General features: G+C 37.7%; 1 protein-coding gene across 5 annotated transcripts in view; it reads left to right on the top strand.

Annotated features, from left to right (window-relative positions):
• VPS13D (vacuolar protein sorting 13 homolog D) overlaps window positions 1–19560 on the top strand; it is a 239847-nt gene that overhangs the window by 42668 nt on the left and 177619 nt on the right. For all 5 annotated transcript variants that reach the window (XM_072751165.1, XM_072751164.1, XM_072751163.1 and 2 more), the window contains 5 exons: window positions 520–610; window positions 2148–2274; window positions 4411–4591; window positions 14674–14856; window positions 18653–18866. In XM_072751165.1, the coding sequence (XP_072607266.1) occupies window positions 520–610; window positions 2148–2274; window positions 4411–4591; window positions 14674–14856; window positions 18653–18866 (796 nt within the window). The remainder of the gene's footprint in view (window positions 1–519; window positions 611–2147; window positions 2275–4410; window positions 4592–14673; window positions 14857–18652; window positions 18867–19560) is intronic.

The following is a 19560-nucleotide window of genomic DNA, read 5'->3' as shown; positions in this document are numbered from 1 at the left end:
TGTTCCTATTTCTGTGTATCCCTTGAAAAGAAAATCTTTGATGGTAGTTCCTAGGTGAAGTCCCAGTTGGTCACCAGAGACTTCTATTAAATATTTGTCTAGTCAGTAAACAGAATTCTAAGTCATATCATTTTGCTTGGATGGATTTCTTAAGGTAAGACATAAAGAATCTCTATGAGTAATTACAGAATAATGCAATATTAAAAACAGATGCAAAAGTGAGAAAAATTGTTTTATAATATAACATGTTTCACTAACGAAGTGTAGATGAGGTGAGCACAGAGACGACACCAGAGGCCCAGGGTTTTAGGCTGTTCAGTTGAGCCTCTTTCTCATCAGCTTTCTCTTCGGATTATATGTGACTGAAAAAGAAAGCAAAAATGAAACTGGCATCCACAAAAGTGTTTACTTCAAATTTGCTGAGCCTTTCTGTATCTTCCTCAATTTGTTTCTGTTTGCCTGACATGTATCTTTTCTCTCCTAATAAGATCTGTGTTGCTTTATTTCCCACGTTCTTAGGTTCATTCGCTCTCTCTTGTGCTGAATAAGACCACCAGTGAGCTTGCTAAAGCAAGTGTGTCCAAATTAGTGGCACACCTGGAAATGATTGGTAAGTGGAGAGAAATCAAACTTGCAAAATCTGGTAAGAACTTGAGCCTCCTGCTCAACAAATCTAATTGTCCTCACTTGCAAAGTAAGGTGGGGGATCAGTGGCTTAGACCAAAAAGTTCTTGGTCTAGCTATGCTTGCTGATAGTGGTTCCCAGATACTGGCTTATGGATAAGAATCATGTGGACAGCTTGTTAAAAATAGAAGTGTTTGCCCACTCCCTGCCCCATCCCCAAAATGTGGTTCGTTTGGTTGGGATGGGGCGCTGGCATCTATCTTGTGTTTTTAACACACTCTGTCTAGGGTGACTATATATAATTTTTTGTCCAAATTGTGACATTTTGAGAGTGAAAGGGGACATAATTAATAATTACACCTGGGAAACCAGGGTATATATTTAATCTATTGCCATAAATAGAGCCGCCAGTAGGCGGTGTGATTTTAGGTAGGAGGACGTGGCACAGCTGGCATTCTAATAGGACTCTGCAGGTTGAAATTGTTAAACACAAGTGATCAGACACATCAAGTTCTAAGTAGTAGAGGTTTATAAAGTGTGAATAAAACACCGTTCCTTCCTTAAGGAACAGATAGTGAAATAATGGAAGATCACAGAGCTCAAATGTTGACTTTGTGATATAAACAAGAATGTCTTTTGAGGAGGGAATGACCCAGAATTGCGATTTCATGCCTGGTGTAGATTAAATTAATTTCTAAAAGCTCAGAAGAGATAGGCCTTTAAAATTGGGATAAGTTTGTCAGAGATACAAGGGTCATATATATAACAACTTAAGTTCATTGAGAGCTGAACTAGCATGGCAAATATAAACACCTAAGTCATTGCTTTGTAGAGCTAATTACGATGATAGAACTTGTTTTATGGAAGCAGCAGTTCACAGTATCACTTTTTAATATCCACACCATGTAAAGAATGATTCATCATAAGTTCACATCCTAGGTGCGCATGTCTTAACATCCTTCTTTGTTCTTTTCCACCTTCAAGGGGTTTCATTCTTGTAATAAATACCAGAGTAGTTTTAAATCTGTCTCCAGTGTCTGTCTCATTAATTGCACTTTTTATTAAATCACACTAACACCCACTTAATGTTGCCTGAATACCTGACATATCTCTGACACTTCCTCCCTGATTCTTTTATTCATAGTACAATTAATAGACCTTTTGCTATTTCACTAATTCTAATTAGTGGTCTTAATCTCAGAAAGGATCTCATTTTGTCTGTATTTAGAAATGTTTTACCCTTTGTGTATGCATTCAGTTTAATTTCTTCCCCCTTATAAAGGTTAAAGCATGATAAGCCGTTTGTTTCAACTCCCTTTGGACTTCTGCATTGAGACCATTTGAAATAATGTGGAAAATGTTTTTGATGGATGTATTGGAAAATGAAAATTTGCTTTTGACATTTAATTTGGATAAATAGTGAAAAGTCTGAGACGTGCATATCAGTTCTTGTGCCAGACATATTTAAGGTGTAGTACGAAAAAAGATACATAAGGATGTGTTCTAATTTTAACAACTCTAGATGGAGACCTGGCCTTACAGGGAAGCATTGGGAGCCTGTCCTTGAGTGACCTTACAGCCCATGGAGAATTCTACAGAGAGCGGTTCACTACAAGTGGGGAAGAAGCACTCATCTTCCAGACTTTTAAGTAAAAATACCAATTTTTCTCATTTGACATATTGTCATATTTGTTTGCTGTTTCAAATTCTTGTTGGCTAAACAATAAAAGTTTAAAATATTTTACCTTTGGGGTACCTGGGTGGCTCAGTGGTTGAGCGTCTGCCTTTATTCTCATGAATAAATAAATAAAATATAATAAATAATAAATATTGAGGGTACGAATTTAGATCAGTTTCCATTTAGTTCTCAGTGTTCTGGAATAACTTCAGCCTGAAAAAGTTGTTGATGATATGGATGTCATATTCAGTTTTTTCTATATAAAGACAATCTATATTGAATCTTTTCAGTTTTAGAATTTAAAAGGCATTTTTAGGCCTTTAAAAACTACAAAGAATGGTTTCTTCAGAAGGCTAAAAGTGGGTTTTCAACATCTTAGGCAGCTGTTAGAAAATATAGATATCCAGCTCTGCCCCCGGATTTTCTGCTCTAGGGAAGTGCTCAGTCTTTTTTTTTTTTTTTTTAAAGATTTGCTAAAGTGATTCTCATGTTTAACTAGAGCTGAGAATAACTGTCCCCAAAGATATCTGAGAACTTTTTCTTTCATTTTTAGGGGGAGTATATCATAATCTACTGAGAATGTAGATTGATGTGTTTATATTACTATCTACCACAGTGGTGTAATTTTATGATAAATGAGATAATTTTTTTAAAAATATTTTTTATTTATTTATTCATGACAGACACACAGAGAGAGGCAGAGACACAGGCAGGGGGAGACTCAGGCTCCATGCAGGGAGCTGGACGTGGGACTCGATCCTGGGTCTCCAGGATCACACCCTGTGCTGAAGGAGGTGCCAAACCGCTGGACCATCAGGGCTGCCCAAATGAGATAATTTTTTAAAGATTTTATTTATTTGAGAGGGAGAGAGAGCAGGAGAGCACAAGTATTGGAGAAGGAGAAGCAGGCTGCCCATCCAGCAGGGAGCCCGAGTGGGGCTTCATCCTAGGAACCTGGGATCATGACCTGAGCCAACAATAGCTACTTAACTGAGCCACTCAGGTGCCCTGATAAATGAGATAATTAATAATTAATATATAATTAATATAAAATGAGATAATTCCTATCTACCTGGCACACAATAGGTGCTTAAGCAACTCTGAGTTTCTTTCCCCTGTGACTGTGTCCCATATAATTTACTATTATGATACCGTGTCCTTTAAAATGAAAACCCATCATAAAAGTTTCCTAATTTTTTTTTTTTTTTAATTTTTATTTATTTATGATAGGAACACAGTGAGAGAGAGAGAGGCAGAGACACAGGCAGAGGGAGAAGCAGGCTCCATGCACCGGGAGCCTGATGTGGGATTCGATCCCGGATCTCCAGGATCGCGCCCTGGGCCAAAGGCAGGCGCCAAACCGCTGCGCCACCCAGGGATCCCAAAAGTTTCCTAATTTTGACTTGGAATGTAGATGCTAAACCTCTTTGGCCTACATTGCCCTGAAGTAAAAAGAAGACTTCTTTCTACCTCCAGGAGACAGTTTTCCGTAGAAACATTGATTCTGTTGCCTAATGTTCTCCACCCATTGGTTCATGGACTTATTTTTGTTCTCTTTTGAATCCCATGTTGTTACAGTCTTTGAGTGATTTTTCACTTTTCCCTAAAGGCAGGGAAAGAGGCATGAGTCACAGGTGGCTTCTGTGTGAGTTCTGGAATCCAGAGGGAGTCTAGGGGCGCCTGGGTGGCTCAGTTGATTAAGCATCTGTCTTCGGCTTTAGTTCATGATCTCAGGGTCCTGAGATTGAGCCCCAGGCTCCCTGCTCAGCCGGGAGTCTGCTGCTTCTCCCTCTCTGTCCATATCCCCTTCATTCATGCTCTCTCTCACTCTCAAATAAATAAAATCTTAAAAAAAGGGGGGGGGGGAATCTAGCACCAGGACTGCCCGTCTGTTCATAGCCATAGCCATCACACCAGACTTTATTTAACATGGTTGCCACAGCTTAGAGAAGGAGTTAAGTTTTGGAGTTCACTTTGTCCAACCTGAGTGTGGATTTGCATTTCAAAAGCTAAAGCTGTTTTCTAGGGAAACCCCTAAATGAGCCTGTTTTCTTCCAATGCTGACTGGTATCTGGCTCCCAAATCATACTTCTGCGCTTATTCCCAGATACGGCCGGCCTGACCCTCTGCTCCGGAGAGAACACGATGTCCGAGTGAGCCTCCAGATGGCGTCCGTGCAGTATGTCCACACACAGCGCTTTCAGGCAGAGGTGGTGGCCTTCATTCAGCATTTCACTCAGCTGCAAGATGTCTTAGGGCGCCAGCGAGCTGCTATCGAGGGGCAGACGGTAGGAAGGCTCATTACCCTGGGTTGCTTTTCTGATTTTATCCATAGAACTTTTAAGCCTCTAGAGAAAAGTCTGGAAAACTTCACTGCAAAAGGGAAAGGTCTTTAGGTACTTACCTGCTTGCTAGTGTGGTCCATGTAGCCGACTACCTGCAGGAGTCCTACCGTAATTGGAGAGCTTACATCCCTTCTTCATTGTGTTGTGTTTTAATGGCCTTTAAGGTTTAGCTTTAGCTTCCTCTAAAGAAGATAGATGAAGTTGGTGGCTAACACTTTTGGTCCCTTTTGGTATTTTAGTGGAGATACTTCTCCTCGAAAATGTTTCCAAAGAACATACCGATTATATAGAGTTTTTTCCAAATAGATTCACAGTTCCTAACTTCTTCATTCGTGGGTCTCTTAGTGTTTTGGAAATATTTCCATGGCACGTCCTTAGCCAAAAGACACACCTCAAGGTCTTTCCATTTAAAAAATAGTTCAGTCTAAACAACTTGGGCAGTACATGTGTCCTAACGACTCAGTAGCTCTTTAAAAAAATGACACAGAAGTGAAAGACTTGTATTTTTATTTCATTTGTAAATAAATTACTTGCTAATAGGGACGCAGGTGCCCCTTGGCACTGTACAGCTTCTCAGAATTGGGACCAGGCTGGACACGGCAGCCCTCATTTCCTGTCCCACATTCATTGTCTCATGGCACTGGCTTTTTCAGCAACTGCTGGAGACCTGGCTTCACGAAGATGTAACATGAAAGGAATGTAGCGTGATCTAACATTGAACGTGAACTATCTCAGTCTAGTATATGCATTGTCCGACAGATGATATATTTGCCCCCCAAATTTAAAATGTCCTGACAGCACACATGTGAGTGTGTGGCGGTGTCTTCTGGTGTCCTCACAGAGTTTGGGAACCAGAGAAAATGTTTACGGCATAGTCCTTTGTAAGACTTATTTTTAAGCTTCATTAGGTAAAAGATTATAATTAAATTGATAACAGTCTTTAGTGACAACATTTAAAGTCTTTAATTTAAATTTTTTGAATATGTTCCATATTGATTTAGTACAGAATCAAAGTAAAAGGACATTTGATGAAAAGTTTCCTTCTCAATTACTTTTCCTTAACCAGCCAGTTTCTCTCTATGGAGGTAATCATGTTACTAGTTTCCTGTGTATCTTTGAGAGAATGTATTTTTTTAAAAATATAAAAGCACAGGGGCACCTGGGTGGCTCAGTTGGTTAGGCCTCTGACTTTTGATCTCAGCTCAGGTCTTGATCTCAGGGTTGTAGGTTCAAGCCCTCATTGGGCTCCACACTGGGCGTGGAGCCTACTTAGTTGAGAAAAAATATACATATATATGTATAAATATGTACTTATTTATAAAAGCAGAGTCAAATTATAAGGAATGTGGGAAAAGAGGATCTTACTGTGTCCTAGTATCCCAGGTATGTTTTAATTTGTTTTCATTGTTTTTTAAATTTCTCCCAATGCATGTTTCCATGGTTGTAATCATAGAGTATATGACCTTTTATTTTCTCTCCAGAAACTTTTAAAATAAACTTATTTGACACGTATAAAAGAGTACCTACAGCATGTCATTTTCAAAGTATGATAATAAAATGAACATATGTGAACCTACAACCAAAATAAAAATTAAAACATCGCTAAGGCTGCTGCATGTGTTCGTACCCCATCCCATCTCATTCCTGTCAACTCCTTTGGTAACTGCTCTCCAGATTTTTGGGTCTTGTGGTCCCTTAAAAAAAAGTTCCCATATAATATTTTTTGCTTCATTTGTTCTGATCTTTATAAAAATGGTATTAAGCTGTGTTTAATGTTCTTTTACTTGCTTCCCCACCCCCATTTTCATTTAGATACATTCAGGTTGCTACACGTGATTGCCTTTCATTTAATTTCACTGTTGTAGTTTATTGCGTGTAACAATAAAATAGATAAAATAGATTTATCCATTTTCCTGTTGAACATTTGGTTGTTTAGAGTGTTTTGCTGTTGTGTACTATGTCTCCTGGTGCACACGTGTTAAGAGTCTCTCTGAGCAGGATTTCTGGGCCGTGGAGTATATGCACGTTTATCTTTAAAAGACTGCGCAAGATTGTTCTCAGAAACCATTATGCACTCCCACTGGCAATGTAGAAGAATTCCTTTTAATTCATATCCTAAAGAATATTAATATTCTTTAGTTATATCTTTATTTTGGGCCAACAATGGTGTAATGGCATTATTACATTTATGTTCTACCTATGCTTTTTTGTGTTATTTTTACTTATTTTAAAAATAATTTAAAAAATTTTAATTCCACCTACCTATGCTTTTTAAAAGAAACATAAATTGAGGAATAGCATACAGTACATATAGTAATGTACCCTAAAGTGTGTTACTTTTATGCATTCACTTTTGAAAGCCAGCATGTTAACCTTTTTTCATAACCTGTTTCCATTTTGCTTTGCATTTTTCATAGCAATCCTATTTTATAACTGTATAATCAATCCATCAAGTCAGTTTACTTAACCCCTTGTTTTTTAACATTTAAATTGCTTCCAGTTTTTCATTCTTGTGAGTAATACTTCTATGAATAGCATTGTATGCCTAGGTTTTTTTTTTTTTTTCTTCCATTTTTTGAATTATTTTTATAGTATTGAATCTTGTAAATGATATTGTTTGGTCAAAGTGATGAACATTTTTGTGACTCTCAGTTCAATACTTCTTTTTTTTTTTTTTTAAACTGTAATTTGTTTTTATTTTATTTTTTTATTTATGATAGTCACAGAGAGAGAGAGAGGCAGAGACACAGGCAGAGGGAGAAGCAGGCTCCATGCACCGGGAGCCTGATGTGGGATTCGATCCCGGGTCTCCAGGATCGCGCCCTGGGCCAAAGGCAGGCGCCAGACCGCTGCGCCACCCAGGGATCCCTCAGTTCAATACTTCTAATAAATGTTGTCTATTAGGATTAAGTACCCCTAAAATGATTATTTTCACCTATGCAGTTTAAGCAGCAGTTTTACTGTGAGGAATCCCTAGCAGTAGGAAATGAGACAATGTGCGTTAGTGTGTAACTGGGCTTAACTTCCTGGGTTAAGCAGAAATTAAACAGGATAGTCTTTGAAGTTTTTGTAATATCGAGTTAAGTAAGACAAGTAGATGGTAAAGGAATGATTTTCTGTTTTGAACAGTGCTAAGTGTGTGAGCTCTAAAGAAAAGCTGATTTTCTCAAGGATCTTTAATCCTAGTTGTTTAAAATACTTAGGTTTAAGATTTTGCATTACTTAGATTTATGGAGAGTGCTAAAGACCTATTTTGTTGATAAAATTGAGGCTATTTTGAAACTTAAAATTGCTTTCTCCTACTATTGTACAGGTGACAGGTAGTATCCTCTACCTGTGACTTGTAGCTGGATTTTTATTCCTGTATTTTCTGGTGTCTGTAAATAATGATCCAGTAGGACTTGACATTTCTTTTTAATCTTGATATTTGAAATTATAAGAGCATCATTTTCCTCGATTGGGCCAAATATTTTTTTTACCCCAGAAGTGTGATATGATTTTCCTGTGTCTTCTGCTTTACCTGTTTTTCTTTTATTTCTTAAACTTTTATTCACTGAGCAACTGGGAGTACAGATTTTTGGTGGAGCTAAGATGTATTGCAGTTTTGAAATCTTAGTACAAGAATCTGGAGTCTGGGTGTTGCCAGTATAAGCTGTGTCACCAGCAGCAAGTTATTTTTCTTGCTCAATTCTCTCTCAATTATTGGAGGAAAATGGAGATACAAAAAATAAATATGCTGTACGTTCGCTTAACAATATATTAACGATGCTTTGGAGTTTTCAGAGTGCTTTCACATATACGATCTCATTTGATCCTTAGGACAACCTTGTTTGTTCATTTCTGTGAATTATTTAGTGAATGTTCATTGACAAATGATGTGTCATACAGTCTGCCAGGTGCTAGGAACATAATGGAAAACAAGAAAGACAGGGTCATTGCCCTAATGGAGCTCATGTTTTAGTGAGATGATATAACCCAGGAAAAAATATAATCAGTTATGAATTGTAGTCAGTGAGGGAGTGGTGGGCAGGTGTGTTATTGCCATTTTATCAGGGAGGAAACAGTAATTCTTTACTCTGCTTGTCTGGGACTCTAGCTAACTCACAGTTGTGCTTTTCCCTTAATGGGGGAACATGTAACATGTAACTAATTAAGGCTGTTGGAGAAGTAAGAGCTATGGGGTATTAGTGTATCAGTTTTGAGTCTGCCCCTTCATGCACTGAACTTCATAAAATAGAGTCGTATGCTACTAGATGATTTCTTCTACGTGCTCCAAGGGTATGGTGCCATTTCGTCTTTACGACAGCTCTTGAAGGTAGGGCCTATGATTCCTCCCGTTTTAGAGATAAGGAAAGTAAGACTCAGAGATCTAACAAGTTACCCAGGCTCACCAGGCTACTGAGTGGCCAGAGTGGGGATTCCCACTCAGGGAGCCAGGCTTCAGAGTTCCCATTCTGAATTCTTACACTAACCTGACGAAATGGTCACAGTCTTTTATCTCTGGAGGTGAGGTTGTGAAGATATCAGATTTCTTCTATTTGTTTGTCTTTCCCTTCTAAGTTTGCTACAGTGAATATGAGTTAATTTGTAATTCTAGAATTTACTCAACAAAGCAAACAGGGAGCAGCCATGGGCTGATAGACAATACCAACAATTCAAGTACAGTTAGAAAGTGAAAAAGGTAGCTAGTTACTGTGTTGCAAATTCTCCTGACTTATGTACTTAACACCAGAAGAAAGAAGAGCTTTTTTTATGTAATAAAGGCTATATTTTTTTCTGTTTAGAAAGTAATAAATGTGTTTTAGAGGTTATTCCAAAAAAGTTAAAACTATGAAGAAGTAGAAAATTAAGATTGGTTCTGTTTTGTAATCTGTATTTTTCACTGATCAATAGATGAGAAACATTTCATTATATTAGTGTATTGTACTTTTGGTCCTCTTTATCATGGTATAATTTATAGTAAAATTAAGCAATTTTAAGAGTACAGTTCAGTAAGTTTTAGCAATTGTATAGTCTTGTAAGCATAGTCACGTCCAGATTTTTAGAACATTTCTGTTATCTACAAAGTTTCCTTGTTTCCCCAGGCAGTCTCCTAATCCTTGTGTCCTGGCAGCCATTGGTTTGCTTTCCATCAGAATAGTTTTTTCTTTCTTTTCTTTTCTTTTCTTTTCTTTTCTTTTCTTTTCTTTTCTTTTCTTTTCTTTTCTTTTCTTTCTTTCTTTTCTTTTTTTTTCTTTTCCTTTCTTTTCTTTCTTTCTTTTCTTTTTTCTTTTCTTTTCTTTTCTAAAGTGAAATCGTACAGCGTAGCTCTCTCTGGCTTTTTTCACTTAGTAATGCTCTTGAGATCCATCTGTGGATGCACACTGCAATAGCAATGTGATTTCTTTTTATTGCCAAGTAGTATTCGTTCATTGAATGTAATACAGTTTGTTATCCATTCACCCACTTTATATCCATTTAGGTAGTTTCAAGTTTTTGGCTATTATGAATAACACTACTGTGAACATTTGCATTGAAATCTTTGTGTGGATGTACGTTTTCATTTCTCTTAAATAAATACCTAAGAGAGGAATTGCTGCGTTACATGATAACTGTGTGGTTAACATTATAAGGAACTGTCTTCAGAATTCTTTTGGCTAAGAGGTCCCTGGCTGGCTCACTTGGTATGACATATGACTCTTGATCTCCACATTTTGAGTTCAAGCCCCACATTTGGGCATGGAGCCTCCTTAAAAAAAAAAAAAAATCATTAAAAAAGTTTAAAAAATAATTGTTTTTGCTTTTCTAGATTCTTTGCTCTTTCATGGATTTTAGAATCAGCTTGTCAGTGTCTACAGTAAAGCCTGCAGAAATTTAGATTGGGATTGTGTTGAATCTGTAGGACAGCTTTTAGAGAAATGACATCTTCATATTATCCGTTTGTCTTTTTTTTTTTTTTTTGATTTAATTTATTTGCCCACGAGAGACACACACACACAGAGAGAGAGAGGCAGAGACACAGACAGAGGAGAAGTAGGCCCCATGCAGGGAGCCCGATGCGGAATTCGATCCCGGGACTCCAGGATCATAGAAGGCAGGCACCAAACTGCTGAGCCATCCAGGGATCCCCTCTGTTTGTCTTTTGAGTATGGCATATTTCTCCATTTATTTAGGTCTTTAGTTTCCCTCAGCAGTGTTTGTAGCTTTGAGTTTACTGGTCTTATGTATCTTTTATTAAATTGATCCCTAGATCTTTTATATTTTTGATACTGTTATAAGTGATATTTTAAGTTTCAATTTCCAGTTTTCTGTAGACTGTATATAGAAATGCAGTTGATTTTTATACACTGACCTTGCACCCTGCAACTTTGCTAGATATACTTACCACTTCCAGCTACTTTTTGGAGGTTCTTTAGGATTTTTTTTTACATAAATGATAATGTTGTCTGTGAACTTTACTTTTTTCCTTTTCAATCTGTATGCCTTTCGTCTCTTTTTCTTCCTTCACTATACTTCCAGTACAATGTTAAATAGAAGGAGTGACAGCAGACATCCACCTGTTTCCAATCGTAGGGGAAAAGAATTCAGTTATTCTAGGGTTGGCAAACTATGGCCCATGAGAATATACATATATATATATATATATACACTCATAAAGTTTTATTGGAATACAGCCATGTTTACTTACCTATGTACTATCTGTGGATATTTACACAGTTTTCCTGATTTGTTATAGATTTTTGTATCTCTGTTCCTGAGGGATATTAGTTTGTAGTGTTCGGGAATAGAAAATAATGCCTTTTCTGGTTTTGGTAACCGGGCAGTGCTGTCCTTGTGGAATGAACTAGAAGTATGCCCTTTTCTATTTTCAGAAAATTTCTGTAGAATTGATATTATTTCTTTCTGTATTGTGGATACAAGCCTTTTGATATATGTGTTGTGAATATTTTCTCCCAGTTTTTGGCTTTCCCCCCACTTTCCTAACACTATTCTTTGAAAAGCAGAAGTTTTTCATTTTGATGAAGTCCAATTTTTTTCTCTCACAATGTTTGTCTCTTGTCAAAGAAATTTTTGTCCACCACAAGGTGGCGAAAATTTTCTCTTCTGTTCTCTATTAGAAGTCTTTTTGAGTTAATTATTTTTAATTTTTTAAACGATTATTTATTTATTTATTCATTCATTCATTCATTCATTCATTCATTCATGAGAGACACACAGAGAGAGGCAGAGACACAGGCAGAGGGAGAAGCAGGCTCCTTACAGGGAGCTTGATTGGGACTCGATCCCAGGACCCTGGGATCACTCCCTGAGCTGAAGGGCAGGCGCTCAACCTCTGAGCTACCCAGGCATCCCTGAGCTAATTATTTTTAAAGATTTTTAAAGTAATCTCTGCACCCAACCTGGGGCTTGAACTCACAACCCTGAGATCAAGAATTGCATGTTTTCTGACTGAGCCATCCAGCTACCCCTTGAGTTAATTTTTGTATATTTTGTGAAGTGAGGGCTGAATTTTTTTTTTTTTTTTTCATATATATAGCTAGCCTGTTCCATTTCCCATTGTATTATCTTGGCACTTCTATTGAGAAGCAATCGACCATATAGGCATGTGTGTCTTTTTTTCACTTTCTGTTCTGTTCTACTGATTTATATTTAATTATGTGCCAGTACCATCTTGTCTTAACCATTGCCGCTTCATAGTGTGTCTTGAAATCCTAGTGTAAGTCCTCCAACTTTGTTCTTTTTCAAAGTTGTTTTGGCTACTTCAGGACCTTTGTTTTTCCATACAAATTTTAGAATCAGCTTGTCTTTCTACAATAAAATCTGCTGGGATTTTTATTTTGATTACATTGAATCTATGTGTCTGGAGAATCAACATCTTAATAATAATACTGAGTCTTTGGTCCTCAGCTATGGCATATCTCTCCATTTAATTAGGTCTTCAGTTCCTCTCAGTACTGTGTTGTAGTTTTGGTTATACTGGTCTTACACATCTTTTGTTAAATTGATTCCCTAGGTATTTGAAATTTTGATGCTATTATAAATGATACCAATTTTTAAAAATTTCAGTGTCCAATTTTTTATTCAAAGTATAAGAAATATAACTTTCATATATTGACATGTTGACCTCTTATCCTTCAATCTTGCTAAACTTAGCCTAATTCCTTTTGATTCATTAGGGTTTTCTACATAAATGATTATGTTATGTTGAATAAGGGAGTTACATGTTTTCCTCTCCAACCTATAAGTCTTTTTGCACAGACTAGGTAGGACTTCAGCATAATGTTGAATAGAAGTGGTGAGAGGGGATGCCCTTGCTTTGTTCCTTATCTTAGGGAGAAAACATTCTGTAAATATGATGCTAGCTGTAGATCGTTTGTGCATTTGTTGTTTAAGGACTCTGTCCACTTCATCTAAATTGTCAGCTTGAAAATAAATAAATAAATAGTCCATTGATTGGCATGAAGTTGTTCATAGGTTCCCTTATCTTTTCAATATTTGTAAATTCTGGGGGTGCCTGAGTGGCTCAGTCAGTTAAGCATCTGCCTTGGGGATTGAGCCCCCATATCAGGCTCCCTGCTAACCCAGGAGTCTCTTCCTCCCTTTCCCTCTGCCTGCTCCCACTCACTCGTGCTCTCTTCCTCTCTCTCTTAAATGAATAAATAAAATCTTTAAAACAAAATTTTGTAAGTTCTTTTGTAGCAATGTCCTGCAATCCTTCCTGATAGTGACAATTTTTGTTTTCTTCGTATTTTCTTTTTTCTTTTTTTTTTTTTTTTAAAGATTTTCTTTATTCATGACAGACACAGAGAGAGAGAGAGGGAGAGGCAGAGACACACAGGCAGAGGGAGAAGCAGGCTCCGTGCAGGGAGCCGGACATGGGACTCGATCCTGGGTCTCCAAGATCACACCCTGGGCTGAAGGCGGCACTAAACCGCTGGGCCACCAGGGCTGCTCTTCTTCATATTTTCTTGATTCATATAGCTGGAGGTTTGTCTGTTTTATCAGTCTTTTCAAATAATTAACTTATTGAGGCTTGTATTATGACTGAGGCATATTCTCAATGAGTATGCCATGTACACTTGGAAAGAATGTATATTCTGTAGTTCTTGGGTATTGTATTAATGTTTGATTTTTAAAAATTATCTGTTTTCTAAATAACTGATTTTTGCTTTATGTTTTTTTCCCTTTTACTCAGGTTCATTTTGCTTTTCCTTTTTCTAGCTTCTTACAATAGAAGCTTTTTGATCACTGATTTAATCTTTATTCATGTATATTATAAAACTCTTATTTATTTATTTATTTATTTATTTATTAATTTTTTTATTTATGATAGTCACACACACAGAGAGAGAAAGGCAGAGAGAAGCAGGCTCCATGCACCGGGAGCCCGACGTGGGATTCGATCCCGGGTCTCCAGGATCGCGCCCTGGGCCAAAGGCAGGCGCCAAACCGCTGCGCCACCCAGGGATCCCCTAAAACTCTTATTTAATATAAATTCTTCATTAAGTATTGTTTTAAGTGTGTCCCACAAATTTGAATATGTTACATTTTCTTTATCAGGCCAAAATATTTTTCTTTTTTTTTTTTTTTTAAAGATTTATTTATTTGTTATAGACCGAGAGAGAGAGAGAGAGAGAGAGAGAGAGAGAGAAAGGCAGAGACACAGGGGGAGGGAGAAGCTCCATGCTGGGAGCCTATGCGGGACTTGATCCTGGGACTCTAGGATCACGCCCTGGGCCAAAGGCAGGCGCTAAACCGCTGAGCTACCCAGGGATTCCCCCCAAAATATTTTTCTATTTCTCTTGTGATTTCTTTTTTGAACCTTGGGTTATTAAGAAGTGTAGAGTCTACTTTCCAAATAATTGGGGTTTTCCATTATCTTGTTAACCGATTTCTAATGTGACTCCATATTGCTCATGGACTATACTCTGATTTTAGTTGTTTTGGAATTATGAATTCATGGAACTTTGGGGAACTGGAGGCTTTTTGATTATAAAATTAGGACATTGATTGAGTCTGTGAGTCCATTCTTCTTCCTGTTTCAGGTGAGAGATCAAGCCCAGCGCTGTTCACGGGTTCTCTTGGACATTGAGGCGGGTGCTCCTGTTCTCCTTATCCCCGAAAGTTCCAGATCAAATAATCTGATTGTGGCAAACTTGGGGAAGTTGAAAGTTAAGAACAAGTTTCTCTTTGCTGGTTTTCCTGGGACATTTTCCTTACAAGATAAGGTGAGCAATCTGTATCCATTACCTTTTCAGTCCAACTAGTATTTGAGCATCATTTGAAGATTTCGTATATTGTCATAAGATGACTTGTAACTGCTGTTACTTTTGTGGTATATGTGACCTGAACAATTTTTTTTTGACATTTTGTTTGACATTTAAATTAACCTTTTAATAGAGATAGTGAAAATTATAACCTTCACCAATTGTATGCAAGCAAACCAATGGGACCATCCTGTCTGTATGATGCTTTTCTCACAGGCTGACCTTATAAGTGATCAACTTTTTACATGACCTGCCTTTTTTCAGAGGATGGGATTTGGCCCATGGTTTATCTGAACCTGTTCAAGAATATCTTCCTAATAACACCTTATACAGTATTTGGCTTTACAATTTAAAGCTACTTTAGCACTTAATTATTTCTTAGGACAGTATTTAGAGGTAACTGGGCTGAAGATTGTTGCTTTCATTTTACATTCATGTAGTAAAACCCAGACTTGGTACCAGTGTTGGTCTAATGAGCCCCTCCCACCCATTTCCGCAGTCCAGGAGACTACTGCTGCTGGAACTTGGGAGGGGGTCTTGTTCTAGGTGTGCATTTTAATGGAACCTTGCTGGTTTCCATGGCAGCTTTGTAGTATATTTGCTTATTAAGAACAAATTCATGTTAGCTTGTCAGGAAAGCACTTACTGAAATTCCTAGCTGGTTATGCCCATCTTTAGTCTGATAGCTAATCAATAGTGAGAGAACCTTTGAAAGAGGAGGTACACAAGATTTCATTATGAGATCTTAGGACTGGCAATAATAGCGATAAATAACCAATATTCATTGGATGCTTCTCATACATAAACCAGTGATAAGCTCTTTACATATTTGTCTAGTTTTTCCTCCTTAGCAACCCTGAGGGGGTATCTAGTTTTATTAACCCCATTTTTTGAGCTAAAGGTATTGAGACTTAGATAGGGTGAATCATTCCTTTTGGATAATTCAGCTAGTCACAAGTACAGCGTGAGCCTCAGACTTGGTGTGTCTGCCTTCCATATGCTCTTAACTGTGATACACTTTTACCTCCCGCTATTAGGTTTAGGTCTGTGTGGGGAGAATTAACTGGGGAAGGCTGTCCCTGTGATGTGCCTTACTGACCCTGGCCTGTGTAGCTGTAGCTCTTTTGAATTTCTAAAGGGTGTGGCTGAGTTCATTAAAATAATTAGAGGGAAGAACTCCAGCTCTGCTGCCATCACTGCCCACGGGAGAGTGAATCCCTCCGTTGGAGCTGTCTTTTGAGCCCACAGTAAGTTCTTTAGTAGGATATCTTTGTGGTAAATCTTTGTCTTGAGGACTAAATTTTTTAGGAAGAGATGTGCTAGAACCAGGATGGGTGATCAGGTTGGAATAGCACCGTCGTTTCTCTGCCCTTCCTAAAAAGGTGAAGGGCTGATGCTCTGTATTGGTTATATCTATACATGGGCTCATGAGCTAACTCGGAAGTTGACCTCTAAAGAATTGCCAGAATATTTGAAGAAATTTTTGCATATGAGTTTCTGTTTTGTTAAATAAGCCAAATAACAGCACATAGTCTGTAGCATTTTTAATGAAAGACTTTTCCTGTATTTGTTTTTGAGGATTTGATTTTAAGTGGCAGTGCATACAAGGATCGCTTTTTCTTCAAGGTATAATAGACTTTTTGCCTTCTGGCTATTATCAAAAACCTTATGGGATTCAGCAGACAATTCACATTCATATGCTTTAAAAAGAAAACTTTAAAAACTAACTCTTTAAGTACCACATTATTTGGGAAAGCCTGCTTATCACTTTTTTGTCCCTTCGATGAGTCACTTCCTTCCCTTGTAGAGAAGGCTTTCTTAAGGACCAATAAAGGAATTTTTTCTTTTTTTGGCTCTAGGCAGTAATTTCTTGATGATCTGATTCCCTTAAATCCCAGGAAAACTTTATTTTGTTACATGCCAATGATTGTTCTGGAGAATTCCATAAGGGCTGCTTGGAGTGTGTAGCTTGGTAAAGTCTTTGTAATCAGATAAACATGTCTGTGGAGCTTACCGCTCTGCAGGAGCACAGTCAGGCTTAGTTGATCTAGGCCAAGATGAAGAATCACTTTCTTCACCAAAAATCACTTTGCATTTACATTTTCCCTTTGATGTATTTGCATGTGTGAGGTTTGTCTAATATGTATTCCAGTGGTTAAAGAACAGGAAATACTCCTGAAATCAAAGCTTGCAGAGGGGTTATTTGCCTTTGAGTTCCACTATTCCAGTGTGTTTGGGATTGTTTTACACAAATCCATGTCTTAATGAGTGCAGGCTTGGATTTTTTACATATGCTTTCCTTTCATTCTTCTCAACCACAGCTTACGTTTAAACCATAATTTCTAAGTCAGCCTTTCAAAAGCTTTGAGTTAATCTCCTCAAGCCATTGATTTATTTAAACCAACTACAGAGAGGATGTAGAGATGAATCAAGCGAAAGACCAACAACTACTCTCTAGAATTTAAATAAATTAAGCAAAGGGGAAGGTTTTTAATGTCGAAATATCTAAATAAGAGCAGTTACCTAGCAATTTGCCTTCCAAAAAAAAAAAAATGCAGAAAGTAAGAACTGTCCCCCCCCCCTCCCCCCACTATTACTTGTAAATCACTGTACTCAAGGTACTGGGAAGAACAGTATTACCATTTCTTTTTCAAATGCTGAGACAAATCAACATTTAGGACAGTACTAGCAGGAAACCCATTCTTCCTCTTACCCCCCAACATGCCTTTGAAAGGGGGTCAGTGGTGCAGAAGCCCTGCAAATACATAACATGGAGGCGTGGTTGAAGTTTGTTTGTTTGTTTGTTTGTTTGTTTATTTATTTATTTATTTATTTATTTATTTATTTATTTTTTTATCGGTGAAGTTTAAAAGTCAATTAATGAATCATTCTGGTGACAAAGATTTGCCCCGTTAGCAATGAACTGAAGGTACTAAATATGTAAGAAAAGTGTGTAGTGTTTTCAATAGAAGTGCAGTTTTTTTTTTTTTTAAGATTTTATTTATTTATTCATGAGAGACACACAGAGAGAGAGAGGCAGAGACACAGGCAGAGGGGAAGCAGGCTCCATGTAGGGAGCCCGACGAGGGACTTGATCCCAGGACTTCAGGATCATGTCCTGGGCCCAAGGTAGGCGCTAAACCACTGAGCCACCCAAGGATCCCTAGAACTGCAGAATTTGTGTTATTCTGTATTTGCCCTTAATTTTTATGCCCTTGAACAGAAACATAATAGGAATAGTCAGCCTCCTGTGCTTTCCATTTTGTTTTCATTTGCAGTTACTTAAAGAGATGAGAAATGTAAACCCAGAAGGAGTAACTTCTAGGAAGTGTAGACACAGTACCATGACTTGATTCTGTTGGAACCATATTGTTACAGATACATTTTCTTAGAATAATAAGCCCCTCCCTTCCAGCAAAGCAACAACCTATATCCTATGGCCCAGAGGTCTGCTTTTGCTGTGTTTGACCTAGACTAAACCACCAACAGCATCTTAAGCCAACAGATAATATATTCCTGCAAGATCGCTGTAGTTTTCAACAGGTGTTGAATTAAAAGTCACATCTCTGCAAATAATTACATGTGACAGGAAATGTCATGAATCCGTTACCCTTTTGTTTATGGAATTTGGGAGGCTTGGGAAGTACCAAGTGCCATAGAGTCTTTGAAGAGTCTAAGGACTGGGTTAGGACTTGCAGGAGAGTAAAGATGCAGTCACCTCCATTCTGCCTTCTAGTTTTATTTTATTTCTTCCCAGGAATCTGTGCCTTCAGCTTCCCCAACGGGTACCCCCAAACACAGTATGAGGAAAATGACCAGCACAGAAGACCCGAAGGGAACGCGTTCTGAGGGGCTGTTCATGATGCCTCCTGTTGGAATGAGTCCAGGCAGCCTGAGGAATGAGTTTGTGCCAAGTACCTCGACCAAGCAGCAAGCCACGCCCTCTGCTAGCCAGGTTTCCAGTAGTCCAGGTAAAAGAGGAGAAAGGTGGGGAGTTCATGAGACTGGTGGGTGCCTTGGGGGGATGCATCAGAGCGGTAGTGAGTCTTTAGTGATAGTCTGATTTTGATATTGCTTTTAGAAAGCTTAAGAATCTTAGCATGTTGATTTTAGCAGTGGGTGACTTCTAAAGTCCAGTTAAATGAGCAAGACACAGTGTGAATAAAGGGATTTAGATGGTCTCTTAGGACTTTTTCCTTTAGGTGAAGGCCGTTGCCCCAAGATAGAGTTAATATAAGAAGAATGATTCCTGCATCCTTAGACATATCCTTGCAAGTTTCTGTCTAGACACTATCCTTTTTCTACTTAATTATTGTTCTGTATAACTCTAAAAAAAAAAAATCAAAGAACTTTTAAGAAATATTAGTGTGAATTAGGTCACAATAGAGATACTATAAGTAACAATTTTGCAAAGACAGGAAGCATCCAGTTATTGGTGTTCTTTAAGCATTAGTCATTCCAGATAAGAACCTGATTTTGGCCTTCTGGGTTTTTAAAAATTTAATTAACTTTAAATTTTAATTTTATTTTAATTCCAGTGTGTTAACAGTGTTATATTAGTTTCATGTGTACAATACAGTGATTCAGCACTTCATAATCACCCTGTGCTCATCAGGACAAGTGTTCTCCTTAATCCTCATCACCATTTCACCTATCCCCCTACCA

The sequence above is a fragment of the Vulpes vulpes genome, chromosome 2 (genome assembly GCF_048418805.1).
Source record: "Vulpes vulpes isolate BD-2025 chromosome 2, VulVul3, whole genome shotgun sequence".
Taxonomy (NCBI): domain Eukaryota; kingdom Metazoa; phylum Chordata; class Mammalia; order Carnivora; family Canidae; genus Vulpes; species Vulpes vulpes.
This window is presented reverse-complemented; position numbering and strand designations above follow the sequence as displayed.